The 26,279-nt window shown below is 34.0% G+C and overlaps 1 protein-coding gene and 1 pseudogene across 1 annotated transcript; one reads left to right on the top strand and one right to left on the bottom strand.

Moving 5' to 3' along the window:
- The first annotated feature begins 1,335 nt into the window (after nucleotides 1–1,335).
- Nucleotides 1,336–9,015, top strand: LOC110696464 (annotated as a pseudogene).
- A 13,395-nt stretch (nucleotides 9,016–22,410) lies between these two features.
- LOC110696757 (cytochrome P450 78A7-like) lies at nucleotides 22,411–25,326 on the bottom strand. Its single transcript, XM_021874107.1, has 2 exons — nucleotides 23,912–25,326; nucleotides 22,411–23,344 (listed from the first exon to the last, which is right to left on the bottom strand). The coding sequence occupies exons 1-2, from the start codon at nucleotides 24,944–24,946 to the stop codon at nucleotides 22,700–22,702; spliced, it is 1,680 nt and encodes a 559-aa protein (XP_021729799.1). The 5' UTR covers nucleotides 24,947–25,326; the 3' UTR covers nucleotides 22,411–22,699.
- Nucleotides 25,327–26,279: the final 953 nt, after the last annotated feature.

The raw sequence follows: 26,279 nt of genomic DNA, 5'->3' as shown, positions 1-26,279 counted from the left end.
GAGTGCCTCAAATCATACTGGAGATGCCTGCATTTTCTGTGGCTAGTGCATGTAAAGCACCATCGACCTTGATTTTCAATCGTTCGAGACTTCTTCAGTCTTTAAGCTCCCAAAAATTACACACTCAATCGGTAACTCATAAACCTCTTTTTAAAATTACCTTTTGTGTTGTAGAACTATGATTTTCTAACTTTGATATGGTCCCAGGCTGCAAAAGTTTCAGCAATTTCAACTGACATTGAGTTGTTGTCGCTGAAATCAAGCTCGAAGAAAGTTAAAGCTATGGCTGTGTCCGAATCAATCTCTACATCACAGTTGGAGTCTGCCTCTACAGGTTCAGGTACTTTCACCCTTCCTTTGTTCTTTTATTGCGCAAATGTTATTGTACTCTTCTATGCCTTTGGGTATTTACTTTTCAAAGAGGGCATACAGGATTAATGAATACATGTTTATGAAAATTCTGTATTAATTGTTATTGTCAGTTAGTTACTGAATTTAATTTAATTTTATATTCAATTCTAGCCTGATTGAACGTCCTATCCGCCTGTGTAATCAGTTTACTGTCTATGTTCTAATATTTATTTAGTTTATATCTTATTCTCATCCTTTTCCAAGATGCTGGCATATATCAGTAGATATATCTTATCCTCTTGTACACAGTACACATATATATGTAAGCTGTGATCAGCTCACTCTTTGTATACAAAAATAAAAGAGGTAGAAATTTATTGTCATTCTTCTCTAAGATGCGGTCATTTTTAGAAACTAAAACTTAAACTTCAAAATGACTATATCCAAGCTGTAGTGATGATTCAATAATTTATGTTGGCTTCTAGGCTAATATTTTCTACTTGATGCTTGAAATAAATTTACTATCAGAAATTGAAGATGAAATCCACCTTTGTTTATTCCGAAGCTTCCAAAATCTGGAATAGTTTCAGTATAGAAGGATATCTAACAAGTTAATTTGGATTAGAATAATGAACAATGTATGAATAGTTAATGTTTGTTTCCTTATCTTTTAATGTAGAGGTGAAACCTGGTTGGATTCGTTGGGTGCAATTATAAATATCTGCAATCTTAATTTGTTACTGTAATGCCATCCATGGCTTGTGATGCAAGTTATAAATTTTCAGATATCACGGCCTTCATGGGTAACCAAAATTGTTTTGAAAGCAAGGGCTCTATACATGTTTCTGTTACTATAATGTGTCATGAAGTATTACTTTTAATAGCTGTATAATGGCTATTTATGCTTCAGAAAAGTCTTTGGAGATTTGCAGTTGAATTAGTCTCATAATCTGTGCGTGTGTGTGTGTTTTTTTTTTCATTGATAGTGTTTATTTGCTTTTCTGTCTATATACTTGATAGATGATATTGCAAAATAAAAATAAAATTTCTTTCCAAAAATTTAATGTGTTTTTTCCCCTCTAGATACACAATTGTTTCGACTGGAGGAACTGCAACTTCTCTGGAAAAGGCTGGTGTGGCTGTTACTAAAGTGGAGCAGCTAACTTGCTTTCCTGAAATGGTGAGCCTTCTGTATATTTTGCACAAAACTCCCGATCTTGATCTTCACCATATTCGCCTTTTCTCCCAACTGCATGATTTTACTTAATACTTTGATGTATAAACGGTATAGTACTTGGTCTTTAAGTAAGGTACATGTGCTGTTTAAGTGCCTATTTGATATGATCTCTCTTCCTACTTGTAAAGTTATAGGCACAAGTGGGAGAAAATAACATTTTATCTAGTGTCCAGTATCTTCCCTGCCCAAGCTATCTACTAAAAAAGTAGATCTGTGTTCTTATGCCCACATTGTATCTGACAAAAGAAATAGAGTAAATCACTAAATTGGTCTAATTCCATGAAATAAACTTTAAAGGACTGCTGTAGGGAGTTTGTGTACCTGCGAATGTATGTCTTATTATTTTTGAGCCTATACCATACTTGTTTTTAATCACTTAGATGCATGAAAATGCTTATGAAAGCAATATTTTCTGTTTTGAAAACTGGAAACTTGGTGATGCTCATAATCTCACTTGTAACTTCAAAGCCAACATAGAATCGTAACTTTTTATCTATATATTGATGATAAAATCAAGATTTTCAATTTCAGGTCAAAAGAATTGATTATTTTCTGTGATTTTGTATTCCCATATGTTTCTCATTTGTTTAGACATTTTATATTTCCATGTTTCCGCATTGCTATGTTTCCATTTTCCGTTTCAATTTTCTTATATTCCAATGTTTTGATGCCTTTCATCCCTAGGTTCCTGCAAAAGGTCCAAATTAGTGAATGATATCTACTTCCTTTTTTAAATTTGTGCAAAAATAAAAATAAAAATATAAGGAATCTCTAGTAATTTCTATTTTTTTAGCTACATCTAGAGAGATTTAAAGTAGGATAACTAATGCAAAGGGATTGATGGGACATGTGACCATATAAGCAACATACCATACAATCCCATAACACAGCCATCTAGCCTTGTACAAGTTATCTTTCTGACCATTGTAAACTGCTGCCCTAGTGGTAACTCATAAATTGCTTTTTGTTGTTCTACTTGTTTCCACACGTTTCTTGAAAGTCGAAGTTTGATCTGCATTATGTTCTGAGTTGAATCAAATATGAAATGGTCAGTCAAACTCCCTGGTCTTTACCACCTAATAATGAATTTTGTTTTTCCTATTCATTCAAAGCTTACTATGTATCAGTGCATCCTCATTCTGGGAGTGATAGATCTCTCAGTTGTTTGTTTGCTTGAAAGATATGTCCTCACACATACGTGCGCACACTATAGGGACATAAAGGGGTATAACGCTCATGCCCTGAACAGACTGATCATAATGAAAAATTATTGCATTGCCTTTTACAGCTGGATGGGCGTGTAAAAAGTTTGCATCCTTACATACATGGAGGCATCCTTGCTAGAAGAGACCTTAAGCATCACATGGATGCTTTAGAAGAACATGGAATTGGTCAGTTACACTTTAGGTTGATTACTGACTTTATTTTCATGTAATGTTTATATGGTAATAAGTTTGATACAATGTACTTGCAGGAACCTTTGATGTTGTTGTTGTAAATTTATACCCCTTTTATGATAAAGTGACTTCTTCTGGAGGAGTTCATTTTGATGAGGGAATTGAAAATATTGACATCGGTGGACCTGCGATGATCAGAGCTGCCGCAAAGGTAATTTTACTGCTTGGAATAGTGTAGTATGCTAGAAATTTAGTCATTTGTTGCTTAAAATAATTAGTGAAACTAAAATAGAAAATGCTATCTAAGTTATTATTTGAAGAACTTGCATTCACCCCAAATAGCAGTCTAGGCAGCTTGAGATGCATTTTGCAAAAAACGGCTGGAGGCAAGCTTCATCATAAGCGGCTAGATTGCGTTTCTTGGATCTCCTCGCCTGACTTTTCAGAAGCGAAAACTCTGTCACCTTGATTTGCATGCGTTTTATAGATAAGCTATTTTCGATTCAATAGTTTCTCTAATATTGATGATCAAACTCTGATGGTCAAACTTCATTTGACTTGATCCTAATTACATTTTAGTTGCAGACCAAGTTTTAAAACCTAGAATATGTTGTTCACATACAAATCTTTAGTTGACTTTTCTTATCCGTGCTATCTACTGACTTCTGAACCCCTAGTTGATATTATGCCTTTATGGGGGTTCAATCATATCTTTCCTGGGATCATGTGATGTTCTTCTCTTAATTCTTTTTTTTGTTTTCGTTTTATTTTATTTTATTCAAAGTTTAATTACATCAGTGTTTTAACTGCTGATACAATAAACAGAATCACAAGGATGTATTGGTGGTGGTTGATCCACAAGATTATGCTTCTCTGTTAGATTACCTTAAGGGAGATTAGGAAGATGAGCAGTTGCGGAGGAAGCTGCCTGGAAGGCTTTTCAGCATGTAGCTGCTTATGATTCTGCAGTTTCAGAGTGGCTATGGAAGCAAACTGGAGGAGGTATGTCTATGAAGCTATAAATCTTGATGTATGGACTATGGACAATACTATCTAATGAAAAAACTCTTCATGGATACATTTTAAAATTAGGATTCTGGTGGGCTAAAATCAAATTTACTTAGTATTGCTGTGTAAGTTGTAGGGGCAATCAGCTGACTTTTCCATTAAAAATTTAAAAGGAAACAATCCCTTTGCATTTGCAAATCTTAGTCTGTAGAGGCCTCTTTGTAGTTAAATGCTACATTGCTGCCTAGGCGGGAGCCTCATCAAATGCATTATGGGTATTGATGTGGTTGTCTATAGACTGAGAAGGCTTTCAGTTCATTACCTAATATTTTGTTTAGGCACCTAGTTTTTCAAAATTTTCTTCATTGTGCACTGTTCACTGTCATTTGTTAACCTCTTTGATTTACTATACTGGAAAGGGTGTCACATTTACAAATGTTCTGAGAGAACATCGTGATCATGCTGAATTGCTAGTTCTTCCAGTTAATTGTTCCTCTTTCATCAATAATGGTAATTTTGTTTATCGTGAACCCTTATTCACATGTCATAACCAGAATGTGTATCCTCTACAAACGACCATATGTCTATAATGTTCATCATAAAGAATTTTTAGCCATTATTATAATCATCATTAGGGATGAGACTAATATTTTTTTCTTTTGTTGAAGACAAATTCCCACCCAGCTTTACAGTGCCATTATCCCTTAAAAGCTCTCTTTGGTATGGGGAGAATCATCAGAAAGCTGCATTTTATGTTGACAAGAGTCTTGCTGAGGTTAATTCTGGTGGTATTGCTACAGCTGTTCAACACCATGGAAAGGTGAGACAAGTGTAGAATGCTTATGTGCTCTGACTTAATGCCTTGAGAAGTTATTTCTTGCCCTAGCACTGAATCGTTTACAAGGATTGACTATCTCTAAAGAATTAAATTCCACTCAGCATTAAGTATTCTGAGAGATTTTTTTATTCTGGGTAAAAGTAATTTTACCTGTCTTTATACCTGGGTTGTCCTGTTTACCCTTGCTGCCTTTTAGTGTCTGACCTTTTGTTTGGAACATAGCTCGTTTAAACTTGACCTAAATTTGACAACACTTTTGATGAAGGATTGTCTATGCTGTAGAAATTTCTAATGCTTTAAAGCTGATATTTATGACTTTGCATTTGTAAATTCACTCATTGGTAGTGGTGTCAGGTGTGGGGCTAGTACCATTGTGTAACCCTTACTCACATGAAGCTTGAGTACATTGCAGACAGAAAGAAGAAATATTAGAGTTTTGACCTTTGTTTGATGGGAATTGAGAAAGGTTTTTTCAAAATCGTAATTGGAGGGAGAATCATATCGCATCACTGAGTTACTGTCCAAGTATCTTGGGTAGTTCAAACTCCAAAGCTTTTGTCTAGATGTTCTTTCATCTATCTGTTTGATAGCGCTTGGTTTTAGTCCTTGGGATTTTTGCATCACATGATGTCTCATAAATTTTGGGTTTCTCCATCTAATTGAGGATTTTATGCAACCTAAGAGAATCATCAATTTTTTTCTTTCCGCAGGAAATGTCGTATAATAACTACTTGGATGCTGATGCAGCTTGGAATTGTGTCTCTGAATTCAATGACCCAACATGTGTGGTGGTGAAGCATACAAATCCTTGTGGAGTAGCTTCACGCAGTGACATTATTGAAGCATACAGGCTAGCAGTCAAAGCAGATCCAGTTAGTGCATTTGGCGGCATTGTAGCCTTCAATGTAGAAGTTGATGAGGTAATCACTTGTTCCAGTTGAATCAGTTATGGTTCTTGGATTATACATATATATTGTGGTAGGCATAAGTGTTAATGATCATGTGAACAGTATCATATCATTAAGGATTTGGCTCTACAAATCGAACTTAGGCTATTCATCATGAGGCAAAGCAATTATTCCACTAAATTCGTTTTGACTGAGAAAAAGCATCTTTCTTCTTATCATTATAGTTTCATTGTCCTTAATAATAAACGTCTCATGATTAGGCTGTCCGAAAAAATAATAGGCCTATCAAAACTTACTTTCATGAAATGTATAAATCTTTTTAGTTTTAACTGTCTCAATTTGCAAACACATTAATTTGTCTCTAGCCGTACTTCATCTCTACATGGTATTGGGAACTTTGAAGCTTAATCCATCTCATGAAAGGATTCTCTTGGTGATACTTCCTGTTAAGTGATAAGCTTAGCATCAATATTCTGTTATTATTAATTATCCTTGAATTTGTTATTAGTCACTATCTTTGTATTTGTTATTATCCTCCAGGCTGTATTTTAATAGTCTCCTAGGTTAGTTCCTAGCATCTAGGCTTATTCTTAGGCTTAGTATAAGCTACGGGCTTCATCCTCTGTTGCTTGTACTTCTATATATATGGCTGCTATTGCCTTCAGTAATCGAATACAAAATGTATTCAAACTCTAATATGGTATCATGAGCTATTGATCCAACTTCTTTTTCCGCTTCCGCTAGTACCATGGCTACACATCAAAACCCTTTGTCAATGCCGACAAATGATGGTGACCATATTCAACTTCCCTCTCGGATAGCTCCAAACTCCTTATGGAAAAACAATCCCTCTTTGGCACCCTGTAGTTTATCTACCAAGGAATGCCTGCAAAGCTAATTTTTAATTCGGCACCATGTAGTTTATCTACCACGGATTGCCAATTATTAATATTTTTTTCTTTTTCTCTAAACCCTCTAAGATAACCATAATTCGGCACTATGTAGTCTCTCTACCAAGGATAGCCAACTATCAATTTTTTTTTTTTTTTTTTTTTTTAACTGCACACCCCTTTCGGAGAAACAAAATCATTTTCGACAACCCGTAGTTTATCTACCAAGTGTTGTTAAGCATAAACTTATTTCTCCAAACTCTTATGGAGAAACCCACTCACTACCATGTGCTCCAAGATTGGCCTTGTCTACAGACCGTCCATCTTACGGCGGTGTGTTAAGGAATAGTCGCATTTCAAGATTGGACTTTCCCTTCGGCCGTCCATCTTGCGGGGGAATGTTAAGTGATAAGCTTAGCATCAATATTCTGTTATTATTAATTATCCTTGTATTTGTTATTAGTCATTATCTTTGTATTTGTTATTTTCCTCCAGGCTGTATTTTAATAGTCTCCTAGGTTAGTTCCTAGTATCTAGCCTTATTCTTAGGCTTAGTATAAGCTACGGGTTTCATCCTATGTTGCTTGTACTTCTATATATATGGATGCTATTGCCTTCAGTAATCGAATACAAAATGTATTCAAACTCTAATACTTCCAACAATTTATGTAATCGTTCCTTGTTACAAAAGCAGTTGTTAACACTTTTCACTACTGCTAATTTAAAAATGTATGTGCTGGTGTTCCTCTGGAAACAATTGTACTTGTCTTAAACTAATATCAGGAGTGTAACTGCTTATTTATTGGTTTTGAACTTCTTATATCAGTAAGATTTCCTTAAAACTCATTTTGTAGCAATAAAGGACTGATTCTAAAAGCCATTCTTGATTTAAACACTTTGAAGGCTCTTGCAAAGGATATTCGAGAATTTAGAAGCCCTACTGATGGTGACACTCGGATGTTTTATGAAATTGTGGTTGCACCCAAATATTCAGAAAAAAGACTTGAGATACTACGTGGAAAATCAAAGACCTTAAGAATTTTTGAGGCAAAGAAGAATGACAAAGGGAAACTTTCATTGCGACAAGTTGGAGGTGGTTGGTTAGCTCAGGAGTCAGATGATTTGACACCTGAGGATATCCAATTTAAAGTTGTCTCTGAAAACACTCCAACAGAGAAGGAGCTAAGTGATGCACAGTTTGCCTGGCTTTGTGTGAAGCATGTAAAGAGCAATGCTATAGACCTATAGTGATAGCAAAGGTGAAAACCATTATTTATTCTTGTAACTCATGCATGTCTTAGGTGACTTTCCTTTTAATTTTTTTTTTTCAACTACTATGCACTAATTGCACCGATGGATTATACTAATAGTCAGAAGAGTTTCACATTCAAAACTTGCACGATTCTTTCTCAATTTCCAAATACTTCTTTGAAGTGGGTTTTAAGGTTGGCTAGGCTTGCTTCGTTGCTTGGTTTATGCTATAGCCTTAAGTGAACTGAAATGGTTGTTTATACATGTGGTATTTTCTTTCTTTCTTTGGTTTGTATTTTATCTATGTATAAATATTTTTTTTCCAGAACAATTGCATGCTAGGAATGGGGAGTGGGCAGCCAAACTGCCTCGAAAGTATGAGGATTGCTAAGAGAAAAGCTGGAGATGAGATCAAAGGAGCGTCTTTGGCAAGCGATGCTTTCTTCCCATTTGGTAATTATCTTTCAAATAGTCTGTATTTTCTTCCAATATTCTTGCAAAGTTACCCTGCTTGCTCTTGAGTCTCAACTGTTAATTGCTATCCATAGCTGCTATGATAAGTCGTTGCTAAGTAGTTCAGTATCATATATCTTGATGTATCATTAGTTCATAGGAATGTATTTCGTACATGTTTTAAACTTAGTGGAAGGTCAAATAATGGAATTTTAATACGTTGTTTTGTGAACAGCTTGGAATGATGCAGTGGAAGAAGCTTGTCAGAGTGGTGTAAGTGTCATAGCAGAGCCTGTTGGCAGTATAAGAGACAAGGATGCTGTAGACTGTTGCAATAAATATGGCGTCTCATTAGTTTTAACTGAAGTAAGACACTTCCATCACTAACCCTGATGCTAGTTTTAGACACTTACCTTCTCCTTTGCCATTATAGTTTAATTAGAGGGCAAGATGCCCAAATTTTCGTGGAAAATAATGTTTGATCTATTCGAGTCTGCATTAATTGTTGAAACAAAATATAAAATGACGTGCCTGTTCTGGTTCTCGGCCATATCACTCGGGTTTAGGTAGTACTTCCCTCATGAAATCAGACTTGCAGGGAAGGCAAGGTCATGTATAATATGCTGTTGTATCTTGTTGCTGCACACCCATTAATTTAGCCTATTGTTAGACAATTTGCTCATTTAGTCATTTTCATTAGTATTGCAACACTTTATATAGTACACTTGCTAATGGAATTATGATCATATATATTTGATTATCTATTAGCAAAAAATATAAAACGGTGATGTTATGAAATACGAAGTATATCACGAAACTGCTCTTAGTACTGTGAGACTTACTGGAAGTAGAAGCCCAAGAATCATTGCAATTGCTAATTACCAGATTGATCTAATCCATTTTGAGAGCACATAATGTACCATATACTTCCAGATTGAATTAATGAGGGAGCATACCCATTATATAGTTGACTAAGATTTACAAATATCCAGTTTTTCAATTACTTGTACAATCTAAGAAAACACGTAATGTGTGCGTGTGAAATATGGTCCAAAATAGATTATTTGTACAATTTAAATGTAATTAATAGATTTTGTCAGTTGCTAATACACTTCAAGATGCACCAAGATTAATTTTTGCTCATTTGATGATTAAATGAGCAATAACCATCCTCATTTAGTCATTAAAGTAGCAAAAATACATTGGGTGCACCGTATATATATAATAACCTTTGCTGATATTAGGATCAGTATATTTTTTTCTTTGACTCGAAAAAATAATAATAAAATTCTAGTTCCTTGATATCTCTCTCTCTCTCTCTCTCTTAATTCTACTTTAATCAATAATTTCTATTGATAAATTTTGAAAAGGCTATAAAAATTATTAGTAATATCTACTCCCTCCTAAAGCAAATATCACTGTTGTTACTTCAAAAAAAAAAAAAAAAAGAAGATCACTATTGCTTTTTCCCTCCTAAAACCCCTTCAATTTCTTTTTTATTATTTTTTTTTTTTTTTACTTCTTAAATTTTAGGGAGGTACTTCTTAATTGTTTATTTTATTTGTTACTTGTTTCTTTATTTTATAAAAATAACATTTACCTCATTCGTTTACACTCATTTGTATGAAATTGTAAAGTTATTGATATATTTTTTTCAAGACACTCTTAAGTTTATTATATTCTATAAGTATTTTTTTTTCTAATAAACAACAATTTTAAAACTAAAAAAAAAGAATTACAATAATTATAACTGATTATCATTTTTTTTTGTTCATGTCAAAGTTAAATTGTGATTTTTTTTCATTAATTTGTACTTTCAAATTAATTAGAAATTTTTTATAATTATATTTTAAGAAGATTAGTTTATTTGCAAATAACTTAAAAATCTGAGCATTTACTCGCGGATTATCTAGTTGATATTATATACTATATAATAAAGATTCTACCAATATGTTACATTGATATACTTCCTCCGTTCCTTTTTACTTGATCTGTTTTGACTTTTACACTATTCACTACCCCTCATTTGATCGTCTTTTGTGTATTTTATACAAGGAAAAACATATTCATGTGGGATTTTTTAAATTCATCTCAATAAGTACTATCATAATATATAACTTTTATAATTTTTACTTATGGAGAATTAAAATTATTGATCATTAAAGTTTTGTATTGACAAGCGTGATAAAAGAGTTAGGTCAAGTAAAAAGAACAGATGAAGCATTTAGGAGCAGCGCGTCTTGTGTGCCGCTGACCACACCATGAGTCCACTTGTAAAAGAGCAAATCAACACCTATAACACAAACCGAGTAACCCCATTGACGAAGTAACTGTTATAATACTGAATGAGTAACTCCTGTATTACTGACAAAGTAACCCCTGTAACAATGACCAAGTAACCCCTATAACATTGAACGAATAAACCCCATGATAATTAGCTACATAGTGTGGCCAGCCACATTTAATAATTTGTGATTTAGGAGAAGCTATTAGTCAAAATTGGCATTGAAAATTGAAAACGATAGTAATAAGTTAATTAAGAATGGTTTGTAAAAAAAAAGAAAGAAAGAAGAAGAGTAATTAAGAATTGACTAACAATTAAGCAATCAATATTACAAGATTCACAACGACAAGTAAAACTGTCAAATAAAATACATGGTCTAATTTACCTAATTCTACAACAAATAGTTGTTAGTTTGTTATTCCTCAAATAGTCAAATCCATTAAGTGTTGGATTAGTCAACTTGATTAAGATTATCGAGGTTATGACATTAGGGAACAAGAAAGCATGCATGACCAAACTTAGCTAGCTTTACAGTTGAAAAACATCCACATTGAAGCTACGTAATCTTAGGTTAGTCGGTGGACATTACAACTTAATTAATCCCTTAACAGTTATGTTAAATGTGCAAAGATTGACCCATATCCATACATGATTCTCTTTTTTGAATAGTAGAAATCATACCTTCAATAGGTAATCCATATAAATTGACTCTTACTAATATTTGCGGAGCTTGGCCAAAAAGATTGAAGGAGTCGAGACTTGAGTCTTTTATCTCTCGCTTAAAATTAAAATAAGATTATTTAAGTTATTAAATTAATTTGCTAGGGGCTGGGTCTCAAATGGCTCCGGTGAAAGGTCCCCTTATTATCAAGATAAGTTTTGTCGTCTCATGATAAGGATTGTATCTTCTAACCTTAAGGTTGATGGTTCGATCTGATCTGCATTAGAAAACCCATGCATTTTGAGAGTTTTTTTTAACCTTTGCCCTCCTCCCTTCCAAACTCTCTAAGTATCTAGCCTGCTAACATGAGTTTGGAGGTTGACCCATTTAGGATATGAAATTAGTTTAAACAATTCTCCTTTTCTTTTTTTTATTTTAAATTTAAAAAAGACACCAATCGAACTCAACCCCCATTCAAGACAAATGCCTAAATTTTATAATTTATAAAGGATCATTGTGATTGAATTGAAATAACATTTATTTGTTTGTTGCATTATTCTTACAATGCAAAGTTATTAGCAATTTCAAAATACTTAAAAGTGTTTTACTCTATATACATGCATGTATGAAAATTTTGTACAAAGTTAGTGATAGAGTATATATATAAATCGATACTATGATTCAACCATCAACTTAAGCTTTTGGTTAAGTTGATAATTAAACATGGTATAAGAGATAGCGTAACACAAAGGTCATTAGTTCAAATCTCATCCACCCTTTCTTTCTAGTGGAACTTATTTCGCGTCAGGTATGGGGAGGATCAAGCCACATTTACATTTCAACCCAACAGACTCTCATGTAAGGGGGCATAATAAAGTATATAAATCGATTCCGAGCTTCAACAATCAGCTTAAGATTTTGATTAAGTTGGTCCTTTAACCGTTAGCATTCCGACATCCTATGTTAAATTTAGATCCGTCACTAGTCACCCAAACCACTCTTTAACCTAATATGCATTAGAAGCATTTTAATGAACAAGCTCCGTAACATGAGGCAATCAAGGTTCGCTTTGGAATGGAAAATCAACTAATTAGACTGTAGTATAGAGGTCGATCATTAAGAGGCAAACATTAGACAGTAAAATTAAGAAAATGTACACTAATTAATTAGGTATGATTTTAAGTACTGTCCACCATATCCCTATAAAAGCATAGGTTAAGCTAAGAAGCCTAAGGCTTTGTTAAATTAATTAATTATTAGGCCACTAAATCCGATGTTAAACATTCGAATTCTTTAATTAGTTTAACATAATAGAGTGTCAAAAGGTATTTGTCGGTGTAATTACTTGCTTAACACTAGACTATGCTAAAAGAGAAAATATAATTAGTTTAGCATGTTATTTTGCTTGCATAACTAATTGTTTGTTAACTAGGTTGCAAACCAACCGACCTACAAGATACACTTGAATTAGAAAACTTTACTGCCTCACAAAATTTGTTGTGTCTGTTTTACACAGGGAACATTCTGAATTTGTTGAATATAATGACAACTACATTTTCTTACCACCTACGTATATTTTAGTTTGGGATACTTGATGTGGTTGTGCTTTATTGATACATGGTTATTATTTGTGTACTGCTTGGGTATATATATAATTAATTCGGTTTGTCTAATGTGTGCATCATTTTAAGTTAAAAAAAAAAATTGTCAGTTTTGCATTTAAAGTAACTAGGTATGGATGAGAATTGTAAACCCCTAAAGAAAAATATATACATATATATAAGAATGGTTATTAATCTTTTCTTTTAAGCTTCTTATTATGTAGCTGTATATAAGAATTGCATTTATCATCATCCTAAAGATTTACATATGTGGGTTATTAATCTTATTATTAGTATTGGTGTGATGAGGATACTAATTAGTAATTACACACCATATATCATTTGAAAGTAAACCTGGGCACGGGCCGGGTTGGCCCGGTTGCCGCCCGGCACGGCCCGCTGTTCGGCGCAGCCCGACACGGCCCGAATTCAAGCACGGCACGGCACGAAGTTCAACTCCCGTGCCACGGACAGGGTTGAGAATTCTCAGGCACGGCCCGGCACGATCACGGCCATGGCCCGTAGTGCCGGCTCGCAGGCACGGCCTGGAACGGCCCGCGGGCCAACGGTAATGTTACCGTTTATTCTAGCTCCTTAATAAGCCAAAAACAGCTAAAAACAGCTAGTTTTTTGCAAATTTGCTCCCCAAAAATTCTATAAATACTCACCTCCATTTCATTCCCAAATCACAAAATCACAATCTCTTCTTCTTATCTCTTATATTCTCTAAATCTCTAATAATCCTTATTTTCTTAAATTCTCTAATTATTCTCTTAAATTCTCTAATTATTTTCCTAATATCGGAAAAAATTAAAAAGTTCGTAATCGTAATTAGTGGAGCGTTGAAGCACGGTTGTAAGATCTAAACTAATCTTAAATTTATTATTGTTTTATTGTTATTATTAGAATAATCTTGTTTAATTATTATTGTTGTTAATTGTTATTGTTGTTGTTATAATTGTTGTTATTAATTATTATTATTGTTACAATTGTTGTTATTATTTATTTTTGTTGTTATTGTTATTGTTATAGTTGTTGTTATTAATTATTATTATTGATATTTTTATTGTTAAAATTGTTGTTATTAATTATTATTATTATAGTTAACCACTTTTTATTAAAAAATTAATTGTTAATTATGGCATCGAACAACCCATCATCTAGGTCTAGGGGGAAAGGCCGACTTATCCGTAGTAGTAGTTCTAGGGAACCACCAAATACAACGCGCCCCCAAATTACGAGTCAAACCAATGACCCCATTTACTTCCCCCCGGGCTATGAGCCATATAATACGTCGGGATTTCCAGCACCACCACTAAACCAATTTCCACTACCACCATACCAATTTCCACCTAATTATATCGGTGATCAACAAAACTATTGTTCTAGCCAAGGTAGCCAAGAAAGTACCCGAATTCCCTCCGGTTCTACCCCTTCTACTGCCACTCCCACTAGTCCCACTACTAACCATCACACACATCATGAATGGTTAACCGAAACTGAGATGCTACTTTTGAAAAACCGAAGGAGTGAGGTATGGCGTTATTTTGTCCTAAGTAAAGATGGTGAACAATGGGCAAAATGTAAAACATGTAATAGTGTATTCACGGCAGTTACCAAAAACGGGACAAGACACTTATCTAGACACATGAAAGCTTGTGCAAAACCAGCTAGTGATCCAACCCAGCCCAAAATTTCCCAATTCCATCCATACGGCTTTACATACAACTATGAGAGGGATAGGGATGAACTAGGAAAAATGATAGTACACGCCGAACAACCTTTTCTTTTCTCGGAAAGTGACGCATTCAACACCTACATTAACAAAGCACTACAACCCCAACATAAAAGAATCTCTAGGAAAACCGTTCGTTCCGCCGCAATGAAAAATTTCCTAGAGTACAAAGTCCGGTTACAAGCCGAATTGAGTAACCTTAACTGTAGAGTATCTTTAACAGCCGATTCTTGGGATAGTGGTTATAAATATCACTATTTATGTGTGACTTGCCATTGGGTAGATGATCAATGGATGTTACAAAAAAGAATAATACATTTCAAAATGTTGGAATACCCACACACCGACATTAACATTGCTCACCATTTAATGCAAGCAATAGACGAATACAACCTTCGAGATAAAATGATGTCTATGACTTTTGATAATGCAACCTCTATGACATACACAGCTAATCTTATCAAACAAAACTTAACCGATGTACTATTAGACGGTGAAGCTCTTCATACTAGATGTGTTTGCCATGTACTTAACTTATGTGTACAGGATGGAGTTCGGGCAATTGGCCCATACTACAGCAAAATCAGAGATGCTATTATGTCTATTAATAGCTCTAACATGAGATACCAAGAATGGAAGAGTTTTCTAAAACAACAAAAGATAAGGGTAATAAAAATTAGAACCGATTGCCCAACTAGGTGGAATTCCACCTATGACATGTTAACAAAGGCAATTGAGTACAAGGGCCCGTTAACATTATTTTACAACCAAAATTTCCACAAAATGCTTTGTATGATGATGATTGGAATAACTGTGAAAGATATATGCAATTTTTACAGTTATTATATAACATGACGTATTGTTTTTCTACTGTTTACAATCCTTGTGCTCAAAACTTTCTTTCTAATGCATGCTTACTCGCCCAACTTTTCGCTGATCATCGCCATCAAAGTGATTATGATCAGTATCTTCCAGCAATGGAAAAAAAGTGGCGTAAATATTATAGTGAGATTCCTTTGATTTATATTTTTGCTTCCATATTAGATCCTAGGCAAAAGTATGAAAACACATTTATGTTAGTTGACATTTACTTTCAATGCATGTTTCTTGACGATGATGTAGAAAACTATAAGACTAATGTGAAGGATCAGTTTTTTGCTTTATATAGAGTCTATGAAGCCAAATATGGCACCGTTCCTCGCTCAGGGCCTTCCCAACCATCCAAAAACGTAAGTAAGAAGGCCAAACATTTATTTTCACAAGCTACTAACTTGATTTCAAGGTTTTCAGGTGATTCATCAATCAGGAGAACGCAAAGCGACGTCTCGGAGTTGCAGATGTACCTGAGTTACGACTTCACCAAAGGCATGGACGACGATGAGATAAACAGCCTCGACCTCCTTGCATGGTGGAAACAACAAAGCCCGAAGCATCCAACTTTGGCGGCAATGGCACGAGACATTCTTGCTATCCAAGTTTCCTCCGTCGCCTCCGAACGAGCTTTCAGCGCATCCGGAAGGTTTTTAGACGATAGAAGAACAAGTCTAAAACCCGAAACACTAGAAATGTGCGTGTGTTTCAAAGATTGGTTGGATGCGGAAAATCGCTCACAAGACCGTTCTTACGACCACAACAACAACGAAGAAGGAACCTCCGCTTCCGGTTCGGGTTCGGCTAGTTCCCAATCTATGCAAATAGCCGATGACCTTAAAGGCAAAGACGAAGACGAAGACGAAGACGAAGACGAAGACGAGCAAGAAGAATAGACAATTATTGTATATTGTACGATTTTAAAAATATCAATTTTATCATTTTCCAATTTTTGTTTAATACCATCATTGTATGATTTTTATCATTGTTATCATTTTACAATTTTCTCAACTCAAGTAATAATAATATAAAGTACGCATTATTCACATCCAAAGTCCAATTTGCCTTTTTTCCCCGTTTTGTTACAATTTGTAAATTCATATTAAAAAAAAAATTATACCAATTAATAATAAATCATAAACATTAAATTTTAAAGTAATAGTATAAAGTAAATATATAAATATAAATATTGAATATACAAATTATAAAACATAAATATTCAACTTATAATTATAAAATTCATAACTTAATAACTTATAAGTTATAAACTTATAAGTTATAACCTTATAAAACTTATAATTATAATTTTATAACTTATATACATTATAAACTTATTAATTTATAATGTTGTCATAAAAAAAAATAAAAAAATAAAAAAAAAAAATTTATTTGAAAACTGCACCAGCCCGCTGCCAGCCCGCAGGCCGGCACGTGGCCGGCACGGCACGAGGGTCGTGCCGTGCCGTGGGCTAGCCTGTGAAAATGGCCGGCACGGCACGGCACGAAATCCTGGGCCCGCCGGCACGACCGACACGGCACGAACCAGCCTGTGGCCCGCCAGGCACGGCCCGCGGCGGCACGGCCCGGCACGGTGCCTAGGTTTTTTTGAAAGTGTGAAATACCACACAGTAGGCCAAGTACATGTATAAGTGGCGAGTCTTGGATTACAAAGTAGAGGGCCAAGGTTTGGACCTTCAATTTCCAATTAAAAGAAAAACTATTATGATAATACACAACTATTAACATCAATATTTATAGCAATAATTAGTTCTTTAAATCTAAAAGCTAAAAATGAAACTTTATTATTATGGGGGTTAGAGAGGTGCCAATTCGAATAATTGGGTTGGGTTCGATGAGGTTGGGTTAAAAGTTGAGTTATATATGCTATGCGTCCATCAGGCATGTTAAAATCTAAATCAGTTATTTTCAGATTGGTCTTGACACAGAATATTAATGATGATCCAAAAAAAACTTGTGTTGACCTGGTTCACAGTAATATTATTGTGGACCTAAGTTCCATATGCGCGTAATTGACCTTACATTGAACATAGTGATCCTAATACTAAATATAGTAACCTTAATTTTAAAATATTAACCTTTAGAAAAATTTGTCAGAAAGGTCCTTTTAAGTAGGTCTTTTTGTTGTAAAGGTCCTTTTTTATAAAAAAGGTGACACAAAAGGTCTTTTTATCGCACTTAGGTTGTGGCGAGGGTCCTTTGATCGAATTTCGACCATTGACTTTTCTTTTTTCTAGCCAAAAAAAGTCACGTGTGTTGTACATGACCACTCAAAATCCTTTTTTTCCCCTTTTCCCCGGTTTTTTACCCGACATGGTTCGATTAATTTGTCTTGAATTGCCTTCAATATTAATGTGAGGGAGTAGAATCGGAGTTTGATGATTATTTTTCACAAAATAGGGTTTGCTTTGAGGTTGATGATGAAGAAATTAGGATTTAATAAAGGGAAAAGGGAGGAAAGGGGTAAAATAGATTTTCGTGCAAGCCACGTAATTTTTTTTGGTTGGGGAAAAAAGTCAATTGTCGAAATCTGGTTGAGGGACCCTCGCCACAACCTAAATGCGATAAAAGGACCTTTTGTGCCATTTTTTTTATAAAAGGACCTTTACAACAAAAAGGCCTACTTAAAAGGACCTTTCTGACAAATTTTCCTAACCTTTATTAAAACTTGTGCGACCTTTAATATTATTGTGAACCTGAAGTATAACGTTATGCTGAACATAGTGACCCTAATTTTAACAAAGTAATCTTTATTATTCATATTGGCCAGTATCTTAAAAATTTCATTATAAAAAAATTAACCTCTTATGACCCCTATTAAGACACAATAACTTTTATTTTAACATAATGACCTTTATTTTAACATAACGACCTTTTTATTTATTAATAAAACGACCATAGTGTCTAATATATATTAGTGGTCCACAATAAACTAATGTGAACCAGGTCTATTTAAGTGTTTGTATGAAGATCCTTCCTTTAAAATTAGTTTCATCCGTTTCTATAAATCTAGACGAAATAACTAATCCCTACCTTATTAAAAGTTTAACCAAACACTTATGAATAGTGTTATGCCAAATATATCCTTTAAAATGTTTATAAATATATATATATATATATATATATATATATATATATATATATATATATATATACCCCTATTTATGCATGCAAATCACATGTGTGACATTTTTCTTTATCTTTTTTCTTTTGTTTTTACCATCGTAGCTTTTTGGCTTTTTTTTTTTTATTTTTATTTATTTGCCTTTTCTACTGTGCTTTTTAAAAAATTTGAAATAACTTTTATAATTAGTATTTGGATAATTATACGCATTAAAACTAAAGTTGTGACATAAAACTAAATTGAAAAAGTAATTAGAACATGATTAGCAATGTGCGCGCGTTAGCCACCCTAATACAAATAAAAAATCTAGCTGGAAATAAAACAAGAAGTATTTAACTTTCAAATTATGCCGTAGAAACATCAAACATTACATAACATAACATTGTGGATCCAATTAAATTCCAGGTGTCAAATGTCCCTAAATTAGAAGTGTTGAAATTATAAATTTGTAACAGACGTGCAAAAACAGCATAATTTGAGCAAACAGAAAAAAAAAAAAAGGTACGTCCATCGATATTTAATGGAACAAATGACGAACAACTTAACAACATGGAACATCTAAATGAATGTCGACTTAGCTGTCTTAAAAATTGTCGACTTAATATTAATTAAGGCTTCAGTCTTTAGAAGCTCTTTTATATTTTAATATAGCCATAAGCCCGTAAAACGATTTATGTTTTCCGATCTGATTCATGTCTAATTCTAATAATGTAAAATTTTCTGTAAAAAATGCTCTATTAAGTTTAATGCAAGAGAACGTAAAGTGTGCATATTAAGCTCACAGATTTTATTATGGATTGATAATAATTTTTTTTAAAAAAATCTTAAGTTTTTACATGCAACAATTCTACTCATTATAAAAAAAAAATAAAAAAAATAAAAAAAATCCATTTTGATGCCATGCAATTTCAGTAATTTCAGTTTTCCAAGTGATTATATCAATTCTACTTCGATGTTGATGGTTTCATTATATCAATTTTAATGTATTTGTTTAAAGCACTCTATCTGTTAATTCTCTCAATTCCAAAATTTTCCATTCTTATACTCCCTTCAACTCAGAAATAATTAGTCAAATCCGTTAATGCATCATGCATTCATGCATCATTAGAGGTGTAGATTCGGGTAACTGGGTTGGGTTCACGCGGTTAGGTTGGGTCGGGTTGGTCAGATCTATCTTAAATTCGAGTCATGTTAAATTACTGTCCATACAAGTAAAAAACATAGGGTTTTTTCAGGTCAGATCGACTCAATCAATTTGATTTTGACACCGATGAATAAGGGTCAAAATAGATGGAAGTTTGAAGATGGCGTTCCTATATACTCCGTATATGTAGAATTTTCTTTATACTTTGTTTTAGTAAATTATTACTTGTATATGTTAATTTTTTTTCAAATAAAGAAAATTGTGTTTTAATTTTCTTTTTTTAGAAAATCAATAGGTTAAACAAGTCATTAGGCAATCTGCTTGAGTTTAAGTTATGGTTAGGGATTAGTCTTTCAAAGTCATTTGATAAATTATTGAGTTTTGGACTTTTGGTTAAGAGACATTCAAGTTATTTATTATATATTGACACGACACAAATCAACCCATCATGACTATTTTGTTAATTTTTAATACTATTTGATTTCACATGATAAGTTAAACATAATGTGACAAATTTCTTAAAGAAAAACCTTAAATAGAGCTAGTGACAAAGTCCACATTAGTGAACTATGAAGTATGTAAATATTTGTCTACCTTCACATAAAAAAAATGGATTTAGGAAGGGTCGGTCAAATCAACAATAGCTAATTCTGTAAGTTACATAGAAACAAGTAATGTTTTTTACACCCGAGTTTATGCTTAGGCAAATTCCTTAGTTAGATGGTAGCACAATCCTTTTCTTTAGCAGCCCGATGCAATCGTTATATATCCATGTGTAATTATATATGAGTACCTAGCTTTGAACAACAATAATTAATTGTATATATTTTTCTTATTGATTCTGAAGGTTCAATGGGCACTCAAGAGGGGGGGGGGGGTGAATTGAGTGTTAAGTAATCGTTGGCTAATTTTGCTTCTTTTCGGATTATGTGTGAGGAACCAGTTGTGCTGGTTCCCGTACGCAGCGGAATATAAATAAGCAATAAAGAAGACAACAAATTTAACGAGGTTCAGCCAACTCAGGCCTACGTCCTCCTATCCTAAGTTCTTTATTAATCTACTCCGAAAAACAAAGACAAAGAACACTCTGCTGTTTCCCTACTCCGGGAACCAGCAAACCCCACACTCTACTCCGAGTGTGCTCTCGACTTACACTCGTAAGCCCAATGTGTTTGAACTCACAAACACTCACCCAGCCTTTAACCCCTTTGTTAAAGACTCAATACAAGAATCAAGAACTCTCCTTTTATCTCACTTCTACGAAGCTAATTAAGAGAAAAAGTTTAAGTACTAGAATGCTCTTGTATATAACTTGATGAATGGGATTAGTGCTTAAGTATATGCTCTCAAATAATTGCTCTTTTAATTTCTGGAGAGGCACACGAAATATGTGAAATAAGATGAGTTTATATAAGCTTAGATTCCTAAAACCTAGTTTCCTTAAATCACACAATCTTAGAGAATAAGATATATTGTAATTTTAGGAAAGTATTTATCTTATTTGATTTAATCACAAAGATAGAATCAATTAAGATAAATACTCCTAGTTTTTAGGTAACCAAGAATATTTCATCTTATTTCCAGCTGCACAAAATATTTTCAAAATAATCTTTTCGAAAAAATCTTTTTGTAAAATCTTTTTCCAAAACGGCAGCTCGAATATTTCGTACAGTGAACCTGGTTCCCCGACCTGGTTCCCTGAATTGAAACATGTTATGAAACCTGTTCCAACTTTGTACCAGATTTCATATCATACTTCAATATACTTTTAAGCACTTATATAACCCAAACATGCAAGCATACTACGGAGCATATTACATGAAAACCTAGATAACATATTAAAGCATAAATCGTCTTTTCTTCATGTAATCTTCAAGACTTGAATCTTCCTTGAATACTTCTATTATGAGCAAACAATCTTTCTTCGAAAATATCTTCGAAAGGCTTCTATGCTCCAAGTCTTGGAATCAACTCAACTACTGCACATGTAACATGGTTAATGCACAATAAAGAGTATGTGACTGCTTTTCCGCATAGCAGTCAAGGAAACGGTTCATACTGGTTCCCCACCAGTACATAGCACATTTATCATCTAACTGTTTCCTGTATATAGATAAGTTAGTTCAATAGATAACTCATATAGTCAATAACTTATCTAGGGAAACAGTGTTCTATTATAGCTGGTTCCAACCAACTGTTTTCAACACTTATTAAAACCTGTTTCCCATAGCTGTTTGTCATCATTCAAAACCTAAGGGACTCAACAGATTCTTACCACCCCAACATCCCCATATTATGAAGGAATTGAGAGAGGGTTGCATGACTCACTAGAATTTACTTACGTGGTTATGCCAATGCAATGCAACCACATGCAATTGCTATATAGTCATATACGAAGTAGAACATTGCTTTAGAGGGAAAAGAAAAAAAAAAAAAATTGCTACATAAAATTAACTTTTAAAAATTATAGTAATGGGAAAAACTTTCCAACTTTTTTGACTTTTTCTAAGGAGTATGTGTATTAAAGCATATACTTAGTTTTTTTTTTTTCTTATATACTTAAATTGATTACAGAAATACAACAAATAAGCCATAGACCAAAAGTACTAAACAAATAAACAATAATATAGCAATGAAACTTTTATTCTCGTTGTTGAGTATACACTTGCACATAAAACCAAGCTAACATATATAAAAAGTACACAATATTGCACACGCTTACAAATAAAAAGGTTTACATAGCAATATGAAAAGGTGGAAAACATAACACTTGAACGTTGACATATATATGTATTGGTGTGTGCTATAATATAAAGTATTTTTGGTGCATCATTTCCATGCAAAACTATATTTTATATAGTGTAACGTAATAACACGTTAAAGTGTATGTAGATAACTTAGCATGATTGTACTTTGTTGATTTAGTTAATTAGTATTTGTATTGTTTTGTAACAAAGCAATTCCTTGGAATAGCCACAGCTGAGAGAGGGCACTTCATTTCACATGACAACTTCAATACTTCACTAAGATCGATTGGGTTTGTCTCGTGCTGGATCCACTTATAGTTGTGAACTAACGCAGCCACCCATTGGCTGACTGTCACGAGTGCTAGGTCTTTTCCAGGACAGACTCTACGGCCTGCCCCAAACGGGGCAAGTCGAAGGTCACTTCCTCGAACATCTATATCTATGCCAGCAGTGGCTGAGTTGTGTAAGAACCTTTCTGGATTAAACATAGCAGGATTATCCCATACGTTAGGGTCATGGGTTATGGACCACATGTTAACCATTGTGGTGGTTCCCTTAGGGACAACCATGCCATTGCTAAGTCCGACATTGGTTGTGGACAATCGAGCCCATGAGAGAAGTGGACCGGGAGGGTGGAGACGTAAGGTTTCCTTTACCACGGCTTGTAAATAAGGTAACTTGGCGATGGTAGAGTTTGTGGCTGCACCTTCCATGGCTTTGGTGATCTCATTTTGTAGCTTGGATTGTATTGTTGGATTCAATACCAATTCAGCTAGAATCCACTCAATCAGTAGTGCAATTGTGTCTGTTCCACGGAAAATCATTTCCTACATAGATAAAAAAAATAAATAAAAAAATAAAATAAAATAAAATAAAAAAATAAAATAAAATAGAAAAAATAAAATAAAATTATATATATATATATATATATATATATATTCTTAAAATCAATAAAAAATAAAAAAAGAAAAGAAAAAAGAATTTACTACGTATAATATATTAAAAATATCGGTATAAGTAATAACACTAATAAGTACTAATAATATACCTAGTGCTTTGCAAACATTTCTTTCTTTATTCTAAGTAGCTTTTATATATGCTACTACTTACAAAGTATACCTTAGCCAATACGAGTATAATTTTATAATAAGATATTGTTCGCTATTTAGTCTATCTAACCTTTATGGTTTTTCTAAGTGTAATTATTTTAAAAAAATACGGATCTAGTATTAATAATCAATTATTAATTCCTATTTTTTTAGGCTAAAAGACTATTAATCAATTCTTAATTAGTGATTATTAAGATTCTATTTTATTGACAAACGTGAAAAGTGGTATGTACAAAGAAAACATTGTTTTGGATAAATGGACTACGATATGAAGTATGAACATACCCAAAGTACTGCGACCATGTCATCCTCTTGTAGTTTTTCTTCACCTTCCAAAGAGAGCAACACATCAACAAAATCAGAATTTTCAGATGCATCATTACCATTATTCATCCTACGTTCTCGATGTTCGTCGATGATTTGTTGTACCAATCTTCGAACACGAGGAACGAGGGACGAGCAACGTTGTACGATCCCACTAGGGTCACAAAAATGCTTCAACCATGGCAAATGATCACTCCAATTGAAGGCTCCCAACAACTCAAAACCCTCCTTAACAAGCTCATCTAGCTCTTTCGCCTCGCGGCTCATGTTGCCTTCTCCATTCATAAGATCATATCTTTTGCCAAAAACACTCCCCATTATATTGTTTAGGGCAGCTGCTTGGAGATGCTTCCTAATAGAAACAACCCCATGCAAAACTTGCTCTTTAAATATTGCATTAACCATGTTGGTGCACTCTAGCATGATCCCACTTTCATGGGCTAAAATGCGCCTTGGTGAAAACAAGTGGGAGGCAGCTATTCTCCTTAGGAGCCTCCAATGGGCCCCACTAGGAGCGAAGCCAATGGCTCGGCTAAACATGAGCTGCTTAGCCGATTGTTTGATTGGGCGATCAGCAAAGTACGGTGATGTTAGGATCTCACGGGCAATCTCAGGGTCCGAGGTCACAACCACTGGGGTTGAGCCAAGGCTAAGAGCCATGAGCTGCTTACTCCCAAAACCCTGAGCCATATAGGCTAGGGTTTGGTGAGCCAAGCCGTGGCTTAAGGTAAATAAGCTACCAAAAACAGGCAGGCCTTTCGGGCCAGGTATTGGGACTCGGCCCATATGGTTGCGGCCTTTTTTCCAGGCCGAACCACCAGGTGAAGAGAAGATAGCCCATGTAAAAAGACCAAGAAAAAGGAGTCCAATAAGGGTAACTAAAAAAGGGAAACTTGTTAAATTGGTTGAAATAATGTTGATGTTTTCAAAGGTGATAATTTGTGGTAGGGTGAAAAATAACCAAAGTTTTTCATCATTTGGGATTGTTGCTGCCATGTTCTTAAGGATTGAGAGGAAAAAAAGATATTAAGAGAGAGTATGAGAATGAGAAAGAGTAGAGAGGTGAGGTAGACAACACTATTGGTCTCTATATTTATAGGCCTCTAAATGCTAGAATTAGGCTGTGGATTAGGGTCATTTGGAGAAAGTGGGGTGGGGGCCATATTTTAGCAATTTCACGTAAACAACTATGTACATGTAACATGATTAAGAAAATATATAAATAAAAAAATAAGAGGAAAAAAAAAACCTTTTAGTTCTTATAATTCATTCTTTGTCATAATAGTTACATCATTTCCATCCATCCCTCTTTTTCTTGACTTAATGAATTTTTCTATGAAGTCCAGAAGTGTAATTTTAAATTTTATGTTGTGGCCTGGCTACCATCCTACTTAATTCATAAAATACCTTATGGTCATTAAAGTTGATACTTGGTATTCTTGCGTTGCATAATTAATGATTTGCTTTATACTATAACATAACTACCATAAGTTTATGTATTGTACATAATCCTATTAAGTATAGTAATGCATGTATAGATCGAGAGTCACTTTGATTTTTGTCAGATTGCAGTTAAATCGGACAATTTTTTACGATCGTTCTATAGATCCATATATGTTCAATCCACTCAATTTGACATAGGGAAACTTTCTTCCTTAGGTCCACTCAAAACTACAATTGATAAGTCAATTCATGAAATGGTTGTAAAATTTGTGTGATTTGTAAAAGATGTCTATTAACAACCTAGCTTAGTAAGGGTGTATAGCCGTATAGTATGCATCCAATCCCTTGCATTATATGTGTATGAAACTATAAATCATATCAATTCTTGACATTAAGATAACAAATTAGTAGAACTTGCCTTTTAGCTAGAGAAAGAGTATGGCTGCGTAAAACTTTCCATCATGCGCTCGTGCGTCCTTGAATGCACAATGTCTCCGGATGAAATGAATGATAAAATATCAAAAAATTTCTAAAAAAAACTACCAAGCAATCAAGTATGTAGCCATTTTGGCTTTTAAAGTGCCAAGCCATCAGTGAAAAGGCTCTACTCGTGCTGGACTTGATTATTGGGTGAATCGGATCAAGGTCAGTGGCTCGGTGCTATGCATGTTGATAATGGTAGGGTCAATCAGAAGATGGTCATCTTCTATTGGATCAAAGTAGGTTGGGTTAGTGCAAATTGTGGGTCGATAATGGACAAATCTATGAGAGATCGATAAAAGTAAGTGTAACACCCCAATAATTCTCCCTTTTTCAAACCACTTAATTAAAATAAAAATAAAGGAGAACTATTGACATGTTACCGTCACGTGTTAAAACGTTAAAG

Source organism: Chenopodium quinoa, unplaced genomic scaffold, assembly GCF_001683475.1.
Source record: "Chenopodium quinoa cultivar QQ74 unplaced genomic scaffold, ASM168347v1, whole genome shotgun sequence".
NCBI lineage: Eukaryota > Viridiplantae > Streptophyta > Magnoliopsida > Caryophyllales > Amaranthaceae > Chenopodium > Chenopodium quinoa.
The sequence above is the reverse complement of the archived record's forward strand: the minus strand, read 5'-3'. Positions and strand labels throughout refer to the sequence as shown.

Excerpts from the sequence above, each read along its gene's own strand:
- LOC110696757 (XM_021874107.1), bottom strand. The coding sequence starts at position 24,946 with ATGGCAGCAACAATCCCAAATGATGAAAAACTTTGGTTATTTTTCACC. Across the intron at positions 23,345-23,911 it reads ACATGGTCGCAGTACTTTGG|GAAATGATTTTCCGTGGAAC; the intron begins GTATGTTCATAC and ends TTATCTATGTAG.